Source organism: Phalaenopsis equestris, unplaced genomic scaffold, assembly GCF_001263595.1.
Source record: "Phalaenopsis equestris unplaced genomic scaffold, ASM126359v1 Scaffold000293, whole genome shotgun sequence".
In the NCBI taxonomy this organism is placed as follows: Eukaryota; Viridiplantae; Streptophyta; class Magnoliopsida; order Asparagales; family Orchidaceae; genus Phalaenopsis; species Phalaenopsis equestris.
Window position 1 is genome coordinate 131,172 of NW_018164735.1, and position 17,922 is coordinate 149,093.

General features: G+C 33.2%; 1 protein-coding gene across 1 annotated transcript in view; it reads right to left on the bottom strand.

The window, feature by feature from the left end:
* Positions 1–602: 602 nt before the first annotated feature.
* The window catches only part of LOC110025175, a 70,992-nt gene continuing 53,672 nt past the window's right edge, over positions 603–17,922 (bottom strand). The window contains exons 7-14 of the mRNA XM_020725487.1: positions 14,437–14,526; positions 14,277–14,351; positions 14,171–14,203; positions 13,982–14,062; positions 1,557–1,616; positions 1,362–1,427; positions 1,243–1,284; positions 603–1,113 (exon numbers count right to left, since the gene is read on the bottom strand). Coding sequence (XP_020581146.1) covers positions 928–1,113; positions 1,243–1,284; positions 1,362–1,427; positions 1,557–1,616; positions 13,982–14,062; positions 14,171–14,203; positions 14,277–14,351; positions 14,437–14,526 — 633 coding nt within the window. The 3' untranslated portion in view covers positions 603–927. The remainder of the gene's footprint in view (positions 1,114–1,242; positions 1,285–1,361; positions 1,428–1,556; positions 1,617–13,981; positions 14,063–14,170; positions 14,204–14,276; positions 14,352–14,436; positions 14,527–17,922) is intronic.

The following is a 17,922-nucleotide window of genomic DNA, read 5'->3' on the forward strand; positions in this document are numbered from 1 at the left end:
AAAATCAACATAATTACTTAGTAACAATGTATTTTTAATGAAATAATTATTTAATCATTTTTTTTAAATTATGTTATCTTATAAAATCAACTAGTGTCGTGAAAATGTATAAAAAAATATTAAACTAATTAGAATAATATTATTTTTAAGTTAATTAACTATATAAAAAGTATTATCTAGACTAATAAATTACTAATTAAGGCGTAATATAATTAAAAAATAATGCAATATAAAAGGACTACATCAATCTTAACAATTACATTACCAATAATCAATATAAAAATCTTAATTAAATTAATAAACTTAAATAATAAAATAAACTGCCAAACAATTCATCATAATTTAACCATACATAGCATGCATCAAACCAGAAAAAAAAAAAAAAAAGGATTCAACTGCCATAAAATATCAAATTCGGATTCAAGGAATTTATTAAATCCTATTTGAGTTTAATCCCACCCGCAGCGAATCAGTCCTAAAAGGCTGCTGAGATGCATTATTGAAAATTATTTCACCCTTGCATCAAGCATTTTACAGCACCACAAGAAGACAATCTCAAAGCATTTTCATTTTTTCACTATAAGAAAAAACAGAATATGGCTGCAAGCAAGTATACAGATAAACATATTCTATAATTTATATTTGACTTTCAAAAATAACTTATCTGAATTGATAAGATTGATACAAACTGAAAAATTGACTCTTTGCAAAACAAACAGAGCCGAACAATACTCGAACTCACTCGAGCTCAACTCATTTACATATGACTTTATAATTCCCTATACATGTAGAATATAATTGCAAATATATAAAAAAAATGTGCTTGATGATAATTTGGGTGCACCATTCCTTGGAGGAGCTAAAATGGTTGTGCAATTATAAGTAAGAAGAAAATATCATTCTTACTACAAATGGCAGATGCATTAGTCAAGCATTATTACTCCAGCTTCTAGTTAGAGCATTGATACCTGGTAGCTTCCAAACAGAACGGACTGGAGTTGATGTTCCGCCTCCACGGTTGTTTCCAGAAGCAGAATTAGCTGCCTTCGAAGCATTACCTGGACTAGTTCTCGAGTTCCCTAAATGTATCGGATTAGATACTTGCTGCAGCTCCTGAAACATAGCACAAAGAAAACATATATATATTAAAAAAAAAAACTTAGCGCCGAAAATACAAACAAGCATGAATAGGTTCAGTTTCGTAGAATCAGTCGGAAGAAAAAGTTTACACCATGTTCTAACCTTGAGGCCTCCAGCTGATAAAGTTATGGAGGGGCGAAGAACCTGGAAAACGAGGAGTTAATTAGCAGACTTAAAGCCTACAAATCAGAAGAGATTCTATTCATAAGTAAAATTTCAACCTTAGGAGTCTCGGTGGAGCAAGAGGTTGACGGTGATTCGAGAGCTAAAGGTGGCAGAGAGCCCGTCTGCATGAGTAAAGATTGATGCAAAATAACCATTTAGATGGAGGTTAATGGTAAGAGAGAAATACATGTATGCGCGTATCAGTGCATGCAGGGTAAGCGATGTTAAAGTAAAGACATTTCTAGGCTTACTCTTGAGACACCCAAAGTTTGGGATTGTTTTATGGCTCGCACTGAACTGAATGATGAGTCCTGAAAGGCCACAGTCTGAATTAATTTTGCCAGCCCAGTAAAAGCTTTAACAGAGGAAATTTATGAAAGTTATTTCGTTTTCCGCAGGAGCAATTGAGACAAAAAAGCCAGCTTGGAGAGATGGTTAAGATTCCAATATGATTTAGCCTAAATAAAAGCAAGCTTACACTAGAATATGTAAATTATGTGAGCTCAGGTTGAATCTCTGTATAAATACAAAAATTAAGTGCCTCCCCCAGTTAAAACTTAATTTTGATTCAAAACCTTGCCCACCTTTGTCCAACATGTCTAGAAGGCTGATGGTGCCACAATAAGACAATATTGATTAAGAATCTAAGCTCCTTCAGCCCACTATTCCAGTTCATCCCTTCTAGTAAGATAACAGCATGGACATCCGCATGCTGGCATGACATTCAACTCCCATTACTCTTTCATTTGAAAAAAAAAGTTAAATTTTTGTGACCTTGTAATAAACATGTGAAGTTCAAGATAATCCTAAATCAGTTGTTCAACTTTGACCTAAACCCACCTTGTTCACATCTCTCAACACCACTATAGTCCAATTCCATTTAGTTCCTTCAGCTTTATACCAAGTTTTGCTTGAATTCAGTTATAAAAATATTAAAATTAGTCCAAAGCATTTTTCCGAGTCATTTTTTTTTCTATTTTACAATTATTTATATGACGAATTAAATTTCACAACTCGGCGTGGCTTAATATGTAAATGAAAACACAATCTTAAAGGATGAAGGATAAGCAACCAAAAGTCATATAACCATAACAGTTAAAGAAGTAAAAGGAAACATATTTGGCACAAGAACAAGAGAATGCGGCGCACAAAGTTAAACAAAATCTTCAAAAGTTCACACATGGTGCTGGCTAGAAATACACTAAAGCGCTAAGCAGCATAATTTAATTCCCCTAAAAGTTGAGCTCTTCTGTTTATAGAACAGTAGACGAGTGAAATGATAAACAACACAAAACTAAGCATGACAGATAAATAGGCGACAAATCCGATCAGAATGACCGTTTGTCAAGTTGCTGTGAAATAGATGGTGTGACGCCTGACTGCATCCAGCCTATACACAGTAATCAGAGAGAGTACTTTTTAGTAATATTACTTGTTATTTTACATAGAAAAATAATTTAGAGAAAGTTTGATCATTATCTTTTGAGAAGCCCTTACTTTCGAGGCTAACTGATACTTCAATGAGTATTGTAATTGATGATGAACCCAAGATCATGCGACCGCACCAAAACATAGTATACAATTAGACTTGTTAAATTTTGATTGTTTTATTTCATTTAAATGCAATAATTTCCGCTAAGTTTAAAAGGCTCCAGATACAATGTGGAGGACATGGCGAAAACTTATAGAGAAACGGCCAGACAGCAAGACGGAAGCCAACAAGAATAGAGAGGAATTTCTGTTTTCCGCTCTACCGTTGTCACAAATATCTGGGAGATTGCTGCTGGTGCAGCAGGAAATCCATTCTCTGGCAATATTGATCTAAAAATCTGAGCTCTCTCTTTCCTCTAGTTTCATATCTAGCTCATCCCATTCGTACAAACAATTTCTTGGCCGTCCTCATATCAGCTCTTTAGCCTTATGGTCCTCTTTCAAGATTTCACGAATTAATTTTTCCTTTTTTTTTCCCTATCAAACAAGTTCAGATCAATCCTAAATTGATTGTTTCAACTTCTATCAAAGCCACCATGTAACCCCAAGGAAATTCCACCTAGGTCCTTCAGCTTTGTACCAAGTATCACTTAATTTCAAATTCAAATATATTTAAATGGGGCACATGTAATTCTTTTTCGTTACCTCTACTTTAAAAAACATTTCTAGGGAGCACCACCTGGGGCACGCCCCAGGGTGAGGCATGAGCTAATTTGCCCCAAGCCCACGAAAGAGTTGCAATACTCGTGAGGCCTATGCACTAGAACATCTTGTACAGCCTGAGAGCTCAATTTGTGTCCCCACGAGGTCGTATGCCCCACAATTGGGTTAAATAAACACACACACACAAAAAAATCCATAATTTCCCAGACATACCAGAATCAAGCCGCATCTCTCCCGCAACAGAAGGTGATCCTTCAGCTGCTTTCTCTCTCCCGCAAAGGGTTGCTTCATCTCTCCCGTAGCCATATTTGAATGGTAAGCAAATTACATACGAGCTTTAACATTTTATAAGAAATTAATCGATTTTTTACAGCAGCTACAGTGAGTTTCAGAGTAAATCACAACTTTGATTGTTTTTGATATTTTCTTCTTTTTTTGCTTAATGTGTCAGGTTATTTATTAAGTTGTAATGGAGGAAAGGATTGTGTGATCGGTAGTAGTCACCACTATCAAGGACTTTGTATCACAATATACAACAATCACACACAATGATAAGTATTTAAGATGTAAATTTTGCAACTAAGTGTGTAGTGAAATAATAAATAGAATGAAACACATCTTGCCAGCACACACAAGGGCATTAAACCATGCACTAAAGCCCCATTGAAGGTCAAGAGAAATGCAAGTAAGAATTAGAAGAAGATACAAAAGTCAATCCATAACGTGACAATGTATTAAGTGACATTAGAAGTAGTGCAATAAATGTTTGTGAAGGTCAAAAAGTCATTAATTCACCATCAATGGACTCCTCTAAGAGGACACCTAGAGTTAAAGGTTGACTTAGAAAAAAGTCCATACATGGGTTATATTTATGAGCTAATAGATTCAGCAAAAAAAAAATATTTTTAATTGTGGGCATAATGAAAATAATTATATAACTATTAGGGGAAAAATTCATGCAAGACGGGAAATCAACCTTCATAAACCACTACATGCAGTTGGTTATTATTTGAACACTCAATTTTGCTTTGAAGAAATTTTGTCAAATGATGAAAAGGTGAAACAAGGATTAATTGCTTGTATGGAAAGAATGTTGAATTATGAGGATCACATTAGAGCAGATATTCAAATAGACATGTATGATAACTTAAGAGGAGACTTTGAGAGTAGAGTTGTTATGGACTCAAGAAAGTAAAGAACTCTTGCCAATTGGTGAATGAAATTCGGTGGGAAAACAACTGAGTTAACGAATTTTGCTATTCAAGTTCTTAGCCTCACCTGCATTTCATCAGGTTGTGAATGAAATTGGAGCACTTTAAAATTGGTAATAAATTTTTAATTCTTAAAATTATTATTAATTATTATTTAAAATTATTATTATTTGTTTTCATAATCACCTCTTAAAAATAATATTTTTTATCTTACAGTCATACTAAGAAGAGGAACAGGTTGGACCACAAGTAGTTAAATATTCAAGTGTATGTAAGATATAAAACTAGAATGAGAGAGAAGAATAAGAAGAAAACAAGACTTTAATCCAACATTGATAAATGACAGAGACTCTTATAATGAGTGGATTGTTGAGTAAAAAGATCCAGCACTTCTATAGGAACCTGATTAGGTGAATGAAGAAGAACAAGTATTTGAATGTTGATGTAATAAAAAATGTGCTCAAAGCAAATGCAAATGAAGAATAACAAAATATTAAACATGGAGAAAAATATATTTTTTTATAAAATATTCCCATAGAAAAAGGAAGTTGAATGAAAGAACAAGTTTTTTACTTTCATTTATTTGCCATTTACATAATTATGCATTCTTATAAAAAAAGATCCTAAATATTTAAGAAAGTCATTTTGTTTGTTTTTATAACCTATGCAATAATGATAATGAGAAACAAATTGTGAATGCGCCTAAAATTGAGCATGATAATGACTTTAATGAAGTTAACAATGAATGCAGACAGGATGAAAAGCCTAGTTGTGATTTGGACACAACTATTAGTTAAGAAGGCAAGGATTTGAGGATGAATCTGAAGAATAAAAAACATTAAATGATTGAGATCAATTGAGCACAAGTTTATTTTTTAGCTCAAACATGTTTACTTATTTTTATATGTTTCTACTTTTTGCAATGGATTTATGCTAATATCTTGAAGATTCTAATCCTAGAAGACTTGTTTTGAAATTGTATAATTATGTTCTTTTAATGTTTCTTAATAATTTTTTTTATTAAGCACGACTAGTTTATTTTTGTCTCTTAATATTTATATTCCATATATTTTGTCATAATTTTAAATTATGGGAGAGGTTAATTAAATATAAGTTAAGACTTGATACAAATATTTCGCATAATCAGTTTGGATTTATATCGGACAAGTCTACTATGAAAGTTATACATTTATTGAGAGGTTTGATGGAGAAATACAGAGAGATTAAGGAGGATCTACTTATGAATTTTATTGATTTAGAAAATTTTTACGATAAGGTCCCAAGAAAACTTCTTTGAAGAATTTTAGGGAAAAGAAAAATGTTGATATAACTTATATTGAAGTCATTCAAGATAAGTATCCTAGAAACTGATTTTTATTTGTGTTCGAACAGGAGGATTAACCAAATATTTTCTCATTTCAGTTGTATTACACCGGGGATCTGCTTTAAGCCCAGGGATCGGCTTTAAGCCCATATCATTAAGCCCATATCATTTTGCTTTAGCTATGGATGCTCTTACTGGACATTTACATAAGTACCTGGGAGTATTCTTTTCGCTGATGATATACTTGTGGATAAGACTAGAAAAAAAAGTTCAAGAAAAACTTGAATTATGGAGGTCTACATTGGAGTATAAAGACCTTCGTTTGAGTAGATTTAAAACTGAATACATGAATTATATATTTAGTAGTAGCTCTAGTGACAGTTGTAATAATGGGTGATCAAATCATTAAGAAAAGTGAACATTTTAGATATATTGGGTCAATTGTTCAAAGAGAAGGTGATATATATGGGGATGTTATTAATAGAATTCAAGTTGGTTGGTTAAAGTAGAGGAATGTATCGGACCTATTGTGTGATAGAAAAGTATCGCTTAGACTTAAAGGAAAATTTTATAAGATGATGGTGAGACCTGCAATGCTTTATGATGCAGAATGTTGTCCTTTAAAAGAGAAGCATAAAATAAAATTAAGTGTTGTTGAGATGAGAATGCTTAAGCGGATGAGTGGCTTTACAGTTAGAGGAAAAAATATGAAATGAATATATCTGTGATAGAGTTGGTGCAACTCCAATGTTGGAAAAGATTAGAGAGAGTATTAGAGAGAGTCGTCTTAGATGGTTTGGTCCCATTAAACGTTGATCATCTGATAATCTGGTTAGGAAAGTAGATTAGAATCGGCTTATGTTAAGAAAGGCAGAGGTATACCTAAAAAGACTTGGGCATATTAAATGATCTTAATTTATTAGAATTAAATAAAATATGACACTCAATAGGACTAAATAGAGAAAAAAGATTCATGTAGTCGACCCAACTTAAGGTCTGTTTGGGACTGCTTTCTACCTATTTTTCTTTTCAGGCCGCGACCACAATTTTGTTTAGAAAATGCTTTCTTTTTGTTTTTTAGAATTTTTTTTGGTAAAAAGTTGCTTTGTAAGCGTGAACTATTAATGTGTGGTAACAATCAGAAAGCTGTGTTTAGACTTTTTGAAAATAAAATAAATATGTAATAGCCACCACAATTTTTTGAAAATCAATTTCTTCCGTAGCAGCTTCACAGTTGTTGTTTCAAACAGCTGCATCAACCCCAAACATATCCTTAGTAGGATAAAGACTTGTTCTTCTTGTTGTTGTTATTGTTGGGCTTACGTCGACACTTCAGGGCTTATACCTCGCCCCGTAACAGCTAAAATGGCCCGCCCAACGCCCACGACTTCTAAAACATTGCATGTGATGTGTTATGCACCATCACCTTTCACTACTTTCCAAACTTAATATGATGAAGTTAATCATATATAACCACCGGTGTGTTGAAATAAAAAAAAAGAAACTTAAAATCAAGGATGGAGGATATATGTTATAAAACTATAAAGGTTGAAGAAGAAACTATAATACCTAGTACAAGGTCATGGGAACCACACACATCAAGCTCAAAGAAAATCTACAGGTAGTTCGGATCAGAAAGAATACAAAACAACCAAAGAAAAACATAGTGCTTGCCAGAAGTTCATAAATGAATAAGGAACAGGACTACATAATTAAAAAAAAAAACTTTAGCTCTTATATTTATAAAAGAGCCTAAGAGTGAAATGATAAACAGCACAACAATAAACATAAGAACGATTGCCAATAACTCAATTATGAAAAAAGAAGCATGTCCAATTTGAGGTACAGGAGATGATGTTGAAGCCTTGCTACATCTCACCTCTATGGCAGCAACTGAAGTGGTGATAATTTGGTGAAATGAATCAACATGATAGTGGTTGAATAAGGACAAAAAGGTTGGGTGGGAAAATTAGAGCGAATAAATTGCTCCTTTCCCAAAGAAAATCATAGAGTTCCATGTGTAAGCAAAAAGAAAAGTTCAGAAAGAAGTTTCGCACAGAGTCCAAAAAATACATTGATAATTACCATCAAGCAATAATCTAGCATTCATTCTGAGCCCCACTAACCAGACACAAAAGACAGACTACTCATAGCACTGCTGACTACCAAATCTAAGCTAATTCATAAGATCTTTGGGTAGATAACTTGTCCTCAAATAATAGACTATAGCAGATTAGGCCAAATTCTACAAATCATTTCATATCAATCAATTGAATTGAGTATGATGCCTCGATGATCTCGTATGAATGGATTGATGAAACATGGTAAGCCAATGAGAAGTTCAAACAGAGTACAAATAATACCAAATCATAAAGATGCCCAAGAGCTTTTGCATGACTCGAAGCACCTAGACAAACTCATGTAATGCTTAAACTGTCATCAGGGAAAAACCCAGGCAACAACTCTCAGAAAAAAACACAAGGGGCCAACTAAATGCCCCACGTCAACTAATCAAATCCCTATAAAAACACAACACTCAAAATAAAGATAGAGGTTGACAGAAGATAAGCTGTGCCTCAGAATAAAACTAAGCTTCCATCATACACAAGGGAATCGCGATCGTTATGAAACACAAATTGCTGCCAATAGTGACCTCTCAACGGGAAAAAAGGACAGTATATAGAAGATCAAATTGGCAACCCCAAACCGAGACAAAAGAGGGAGATCTTCTTAGAATTATTAAATGTGCATGCTAAAAGAAGCACAACCGATATGCTTGATTAAAAGTGAGTGAAGTTCTCTTCTCATTGAAGGTAATTCCATATGAAAACAGATGCAAAAAATTAGGCTAATAGAGGCTAACTAAACAAAATTTTTATCGCAAAATAGTGAAACTTTCTCTCTCTCTTTCTCTCACGCACACAGGCTTGCATCTTTGCCTTAAAAATTATTTGAGCTTATCATTCCCATCCTTCAAAATCTCATTCAATGGTTACTCCAAATAAAAGTTTGAGCAACATTCTTTCTGTTTTGCTCTCTGAGACATGGTGCCCACGAGAAAAAGAGGAATTGATGAGTAAGAAGAATTATTAAATATGCATGCTAAAAGAAGCACAACCGATATGCTTTATTAGAAATGAGTGAAGTTCTCTTCTCATAGAGGCAAACTAAAAAAAAGTTTGATCCCAAAATAGTGGAACTCTCTCTCTCTCTCTCTCTCTCTCTCTCTCTCTCTCTCTCTCACACACACACACACACACACACATGCAGGCTCGCATCTTTGCCTTAAAAATTATTTGAGCATATCATTCCCATCCTTCAAAATCTCATTCAATGATTACTCCAAATAAAAGTTCGACCAACATCCTTTCTGTTTTGCTCACTGAGACACGATGCCCATAAGGAAAAGAGGAATTGATGAGTAAGATGAAGTAAGAGATCTCTCAATCCAAAAGGAAGATCATCATCAACAAGGAACAAATAGTGAGACTCAACTTCCGTCAAGTTTGCAACTCAGTCTCAATTCAGACAACTGAACACAAAGCTCGACGCCAATATGAAAATGATGGCAGCCCAAGGAAAAGCCAGCCACATGCTCGAAAAAACAAGAAAAATGACAATAAACATCAGCCTTCACACACATGGAGCTTGCTATCATTGAAATCAAGGAAGAAACATATACACATCAAGTGACAAATAACCAGACCAAGAAGCCAAAGTAGACAACTACGGGACAACCTTCTCAAGGATGGGACCTACTACGTCATCATGAGTCATCAGCCAGCATCTCTTTCCACAGACAAAATCCATAGGGAAAATGTCTTTCTAAAACATAAATCACTCAACTAGATTCCAATAAAGGTTTAGCGAACGGACAAAAGCACTAATGAGATTTCACGCCATAATTTACCTCCATGTTGTCTTAATAGATCAAGAGTAGAACCCTCCTTACTGACTTGAATGATGGTTCTTAACCTTCAAGTATCCCCTCATACAAGGAATTAAGGAAGCAACTTCTAACTCATTCCCCGAGCTCCCAAATACTAAAAAGAGAGTTATCTTACTCCCCTCGACTTGACAAAGAGTGAATCCCTAAGCACTTATGTGGCTCAATTTAATCAAGAAATGGCTAGGATATCAAAGCTTGAACCCTCAATTTGCCAAAGTTGCCTTGGCGCAATGGCTCCACACAGACAAAATTCAACTTTGCAGTAGAAAAGAATATGCTGAATTCAATGCTCTAACTGTTGAGAAAAAAAACAAATTAAATATATGAGCATCTTCACCAAGTACTCCAAGTCACTTCTTCAGTAGAAAAGAATATGCTGAATTCAATGCTCTAACTGTTGAGGAAAAAAACAAATTAAATATATGAGCATCTTCACCAAGTACTCCAAGTCACTTCTTCATCTTGGGAACCAGCTAAGACCTACAATAAGAACAAGGAATGACAGAGGGAGTGCACCAATGGCTTTGGTGAACATCATGCGGAAAGAAGTTTGTGGCTCAATTTAGTCGAGAAATGACTAGGATATCAAAGCTTGAACCCTCAATTTGCCAAAGTTGCCTTGGTGCAATGGCTCCACACAGACAAAATTCTAGTTTGCAGTAGAAAAGAATATGCTGAATTCAATGTTCTAACTGTTGAAAAAAAAAACATAATAAATATATGAGCATCTTCACCCAGTGCTCTAATTCACTTCTTCTACAATAAGAACAAGGAAAGACAGAGGGAGTGCACCAATAGCTTTGGTGAACATCATGCTGGCATTTAAAGAATTTTATTTCATTAAGATGCTTATACATCCCTAGCCCGCCCACACCCTCTCTCTCTCTCTCTCTCTCTCTCTCATCTCTCTCCCCCTCCCAAATAACTGCATAAAAATTTCAAAAATAAACAATTTAAGATTTTGTTTAGATCTTAATAAAATATTTGTAGAGATAATTGAAAAATATTTTAGGTAATTGAAGATAAAGATAAATTAGTAAATATTAATTAATAATATGTGTGTGCGTGTGGATGGGCGGGGCAAAAAAAAAGAGATTTTAATAAGAACGAGACAAACAAGATAGAGATGAATAATTATGTTTCCAACTTATAGTAATATTTCTTTTGAATATATTCTTGATTTCTATTTTTCACTTTTATGCTCTATATCAATGAGATTAAACTATAATTGATTTTCAATATTGTTAGGCATGAAACATGCATGTAAATTTTTCTGTATAAATAGTGACATAATAGTTATATTTTTTTATACAATGACATTAGCTTGTTACATAACCTTTTAGATTATGTCAGAATAACTTTTATTCATTGGTAGATAAATATAAAATATTTCATAAGAAAGGAATGCAAGCTATGAAGAATGAGCATAGTATATATATGAATGATTGTATGTGCTTGCAAAGACAAAGAATTCAATCTCTTATGGTACTTGTTGGAGACGTCAATATACCCGTGCAGCTAGATATTTTTCTATCACATCAAACAATCATGTAATTTAGATTACAGACCGTTGTACCGATAAAAAATATTGGTCATGGGTGAGTACACAAATTTCCACCTCAGACAATAATAGACATATTATGTGTCCCGTTGTACCGACGAGGTATATATATCGGTCAGAGATGTGTTAAGTTATGTTTAGACAGTGCTTCTAAGACAAGTAAAAATTAAGAGTCTTGTTTTTGAAATTGTGCAATCTGAGGTGCGCCTTGAAGCCCGCCTCAGCAACAATTCCAAAGAAAAACACTTTAAGGAGTATGCCTCAAGCAGCTCGGGCTAGACATACGCCTCACAATGGTCAAGTTGTGCCTCAGCTCAATTCCTCACCCTTAATTTTTTTCCAATATAATAGATGGTTTAAATACAAACTGAAGCCACACTCTTGCGCAGGAGCTCCCCTCTCCTCAGTGAAGCTTCCCTACATCTTTTTCTCGTTGCTTGCTACCATTGTCGTCATGGTTGCTATCGCCGCTTGCTTGTGCTAGAATTGTCGCCTCTTGCTTCTACTATAGCCGCCGCCACCTGCTTCTGTTATAGCAGTCACCGCCGCCTGCTTATGTTATAGCAGTCGCCGCCAGTTTCTGTTATAGTTGCCTGCTACTTTGGATGATGTTGTCGCCACCGTCTCTTCTATTGTTATTCCCGCAACTAGCTACTTCTGTTGTGGACGACGTCAGTTGCTTCTAGTGCCGTCGTTGCCAGCTATTGTTGTTACTGCCACTGTCGTTTATTATTCTGGCTTTTGGTTGTTTATTATGTTCTTATTTAGATCTATGAATGTTATTATGTTGGATAATAGGAGTGACAGATGTCTACTATGCTAAACATATTTTATGTCTTACATTGATATTTTATGTTACTTTAATTTCATGTTTTATGTTAGTTTGATGACTCTATCAATTTATGTTTATATTATATTTTTATTTTATATAAATTATTACATAATATTTTGCAATTTACATAATTTGCTCAGTCCGGCTTAGAAAGAGATTGGGATTACCACAATAAAAAGTTAGACATCATAAAAGTTGGTAAAGGATATGTGGCCCATCTAATAGAAAGTTAAGAAAGATTTCAACATATGCAAGGGGACAATGTCTGAATATAATAAAAGACATCATCAATAAAAGACATCATCGATGGTGTCAAAAGTACATCTATACCATCAAAAGAACACCCTATAGATGTGATCACTTGCGCAGAAAAAAAAATGCGCAATTGGAAGACTGAATTGGGAGCCTGGATACATGCCAAAAGATGAAGATCATTATGGAAAGAATTGCACATGCTAAGAGATGTATCACCTAAGATACCTTCTAAGGTGGGTGTGAGCCCTCCTTTATAAAATAGGTCATATAGGAGGATTTCCCATATGAAAAAATAAATAAGAGATGTAAGCCCTTCTTGGCAAATTATGAAGGAGTTTGATTCCAGAGCAATAGACAGCTCTCTTACTTCTTCCTAGGTATATAGGAATCTCCCTCCCTCCCTCCCTCCCTCCCTCCCTCATTCCCTCTTGATATTGTCTCTGCCTCATTCCTTCTTGAATCATCTAAGTCTGCCAATCTCTTCCATAAAAATCTCATTTGTTGGTTGTTCTGAAATGGCCACTAATAGAGCAAGGCAGAGGAGGTGTTGAAGGTTCCCTGCAACCCTCCTTTATGACAGCAAATTGAGTCAATAACACAATTATGACCCAGACTTTAGAGGATTTTGGAGAGCATCCTACTTAAGACTGGCAGATATACATGAAAAAAAAAATGTAAATTGTAAGGAAGAAAATTTTAAAAAAAAATTTAAATAATGCTCAATATCAATGCTACTTTTCTACTAGAAAAGTCCACAACGAGTTGGCTATGTTGTTGTTAGGCTATGTCATTTTACATGAAGAAAAAACACTTTTTCATGGATATGGATAAGTTTTTCAGCATATGTGGGCAATGATCATGAAACCATGGAGGAAGTATCGTGCAATTTAGCACTTTTTTAGAACATTTCCGCACAAAATCAATGATGAAATATTGAAGGATTATGGAAATTTGGCTATTCAATGCAAAAGAAAATTACTTTTCTAGCACATTTCCGCACAAAATCAATGATGAGATATTGAAGGTTTATGGAAATTTTGCTATTCAATGCAAAAGAAAATTAGAAAAGAACTGTATGCTATTTCAAGAAAATTTACAGCCAATATGAATAGATGATGATCCCAAGCGATACTTCATGTAGCCCCATAAATAATTAATGTCGAACCAGATTAGAATTCCCAATTATTTTCTTTCGCTAACCTATTGAATAAGTATCCAGCACAATATCAACAAGGTTACATAAAAATTCTTAAGGAAACAAAAAGTTTAATCAACAAAGCTCACCCGTTCAATAAAACTAAGGGAATAGGCATGGCAAAACTTAAATGAGTACTTCAGCACATAAAAACCATGTGAAAAAGAAAATTAGTATGGTTGAAACTTTTCTGACCGAAATAGATTCGTTGTTCATTCCCAGCTGCCAACCTTCAGCAAACTTACAAAGTGCATATAATCCCCTGCCAGCAAAATTCTGGTATAAAATTTAAAAGTTTGTCAATTGTGGCTTGCACGGAGAAACTAGAGACAAAAAATCTGCCTAAAAAAACCAGCACGTGATGAATTCAATGACAGGCAATACCTGGCCATCATCTATCTGATCCATCTTTGACTCCTGGCGTGCACTAGAGATAATTACTGTATATTCTAAAAAATTTTGATTCAGAAACATCGTACGATGGACTCACCAGATTCCTGACAGCACGTGTAATAGAATCAACATCCATATGAACTAGACCAGCATCACCATGTAATAGCATAACCTATTAATCCGCCAACTCATTTAAGCAAAACCTTCATTAAAGATACTTTTGGGAACGCAATGCATTCAAAAAAGAAGACACATGCCTCATTTTTGGTGGCTGCATTAAGTTCTTTCATCTCATCCAAGCTATGGTCAACCACATCAATCTTCGAAGATAAATGACGCTTTGCAGACTGTAAAACTATCAAAATAAGATGAACAGGAAGAAAGGGGCCACATAAAGCACGAGCAACTCAAGAGTCACTAAGCTCTTAATAAGATATATGAATACATGATTATTGAGAGAAAAACTATGCTTTGCAATATGAAACTTTTGACAAGAGATAGAGGAAAAAAAGCATACAATAAAGGCAGAATTAACAATCAAACCTGCATAAGCTAACCAGCCACAAATCATGTCTTAATCATTACTGAAATATCTATGAAGGTTTACTTCAACAATGGCATCTCTAACAAGTGCTTAAAACAAAATATTGCTATAAAACATCCAAACACATTCTACTCAAGACTTTGACATAGAAATGACTGAAAAAATTGTGAATTGTAATGAAAAGATAAAAATTAAAAAAAATAATAATGGCCAACATCAATGCTAACTTTTCTACAAGAAAAGTCCACAAAGACTTGATTATGGTTTGAAGTTTCAGCAATAAGTTTTGGCCAGCTCGATAATACTATGTGGTTGTCACGCTGTGTCATTTTGCTCAACGAAAAAACACTTCCACACTGAGAGATATGGATGAGTTGTTCAACCTATGTAGACAATCATCATGAAAAACAAGGAGGAAGTGTCATAGAATTCAGCACTTATGAGCACATTTCCGCAAAAATCAATGATGAGATATTTCAGATTAAAGCAAAGTATTTAAAAAGAATTACTACATATGGATAAGTTGTTCAACATATGTTGACAATCATCATGAAAAACAAGGAGGAAGTGTCATAGAATTCAGCACTTATGAGCACATTTCCGCAAAAATCAATGATGAGATATTTCAGATTAAAGCAAAGTATTTAAAAAGAATTACTAAACAATCATTTAGATGCTTCTAACTTTTATGTATTTGTACCTCAACCAATTCAATTTAATTTTCTTTATGTTCTTTGGATTCCTAAGAGGAGCTATGGCAGCCCACTGATAGGTGAGAAATCTCAAGACTTGTTTCATTTGAATTTCTTGTTTACAAGAAAAAACCTATTTCTGCTGTTATGACTGCGCCCTAATTTATTTATGTTGAAGTATGATTAGAAATATATATTCTAGAGATATGTATCACAAATATCATAAAACCAAGTGTATCCTAGAATTACATAAGTGAATGGCGTAGTATAGCCCTTCAACAAGGCGAAAACAGTCCACAATAATTCAATCGGGCCTTAGACCAATTACCAAAAGTCAGATCAGACAAAAACAGATCAGATTAGGGCGTTTATTTTAGCATTTTTAGACCTTGACCAAATTTCATTTTATTTTTTTACTTTGAATTATTTTATTAGGTGTTATCTTCTTTGAAATTAGAATAGGATTATATTTAAACTTTCTTGGAATTAGATAAAATTAACTTGCATTTAAATGTTTGTCCTTATCTTTGTAATCATATTTCTATAGCGCTCCATGATGTGCATTTGAATATTAATGAATGCACAGAATTACTTTCGTCTAATTCAGTGCTCTCTATATCCAAAATTGGATGCACAAGTAACTCCAAATTGGGTGCATAGGTTTTGCATCTTCACATTATCCATCAAAATTTTAAATCTAAAAAAAATATCTATTTTCCCATCTTCACATTATCCATCAAAATTTTAAATCTAAATAAAAAAATTAGGCATGGCCCCCCTCATGCATCCATTAACTATTGCAATGTGCATATTTCTATACACTCTTTTTAATCTCTCCATAACACGCTAAGTCCAACACCCACTTTTATGATGAACCCTAACATTATTGATGTTCATCATGCAAGCATTCCAGTGCACAAAACATAATCATGAGATTGTGTGGCCTTCTAGTTATCCTGCATGTGTGGTCGTCCTCCCCCAGTGTGCAAGCAAACAACACGCATTTCTCCATACATGCCATCACTTGTCACCCATGCCCCTTCGCAAGTAGGGGCAGAATCTTGCCAGTAGACACAGAAATTGATAATTTCAAAAATAGCTTCATTTTTTTATCCAGACATGAAACTAATATTGACAATTTGACCTTTTTTATTTTTAATATAAACTGATAAAATATATCGCCATAAATATTAAAAAATATTATTTCAAAGAGTTGTATAATCATTTTATTATTAACACTATAATCAATTTAGTAGATATTTTAAAATGAAAAATTTTTAGCAACTTTTAAACTCAATAAACATAAGACTTAAGAGTTTATATAAATGCACATCCTAAATATTTTTTTTTTATTTCTAACATTATTTCATGATCATATATTTTAAAATGTATAAGAAATATAAATTTATTCTTTTATCAATACTGTAAAGTACTAAATAAGGGTGAGTTAAAAACTAAATATAAATTATAACAACAAAAAACAATTTAATTTTAAAAAAAAATGATTTAAAACTAACTAAAATTATTTTTTTATATTATCCAAATAAAATAGTTGAAAAAATAATTAAAAAAGAAAAAAAGAAAAATATTGTCATTTAAAGCTTAAGAGTAAACTTATTAAAATGATTGATTAAAGCTTGATATTCACTTAAAATTTAATATAAATTATAACTAAAATATAATTTAACATAAATTATAAAAAAATATAAATTAATTTAAATGTAATAATATTAAAAATAATTTAGATTAAAAGAATTTTCATATTATTAAAGTAAAAAACATATAAATTTGCCCAAATTTCTCAAAAAAAAATATAGCATTTTTATTTAATACAAGTATATTTTGAGACAATAAAAGTATAAAAGAAATAAAACAAAATAAAAAATGCATAAACGTGAGTTGCTTGTTTGTCTATTGTTTAGGATGATTTAGAAGCATACCATTTAATTCCCATGTATTTACATATATAACTCCTAAACTTGAAGTTTAACATATATCTCATCTTACCTATGCATATATGTCATCTTATCTATGCATAAAAGGGTGTATTTCAGTTTTAAAAAAATTAAAATAGTGTTTTTTTATGATGTAATGTGAATATTTGGGTTCTCTAAATGTGAAAACTAAGTGTAGGTGTTAGATATACAAATACATAGAAATTTGGTGGCATATATGAAAATGTCTCTGGACCTTTTAGTCACCAACTCACCATTTAATATCTCATCGAGAAATTAGAAAATAGTACTGCTCTTTAAATAAAAAAAACATAGCTTGGCAATTACAGAAGTGACGGCTCAACGTGACTTAAAGGTTAAGGGGAATTTCACTAAGATTATTAGCAGTAAAATATTATATCAGATTTCAAATTTATTTTTGAGAATTTTGATTGATTATTGACTAAAACTAAGAAATAATTTCAGAATCTGGATTAATTGGGATCAAATGAGGCCTGCAAAACTATGGCTTGGGTCAAATCAGTGGGGACACGGAACCCCATTGTGGCTACG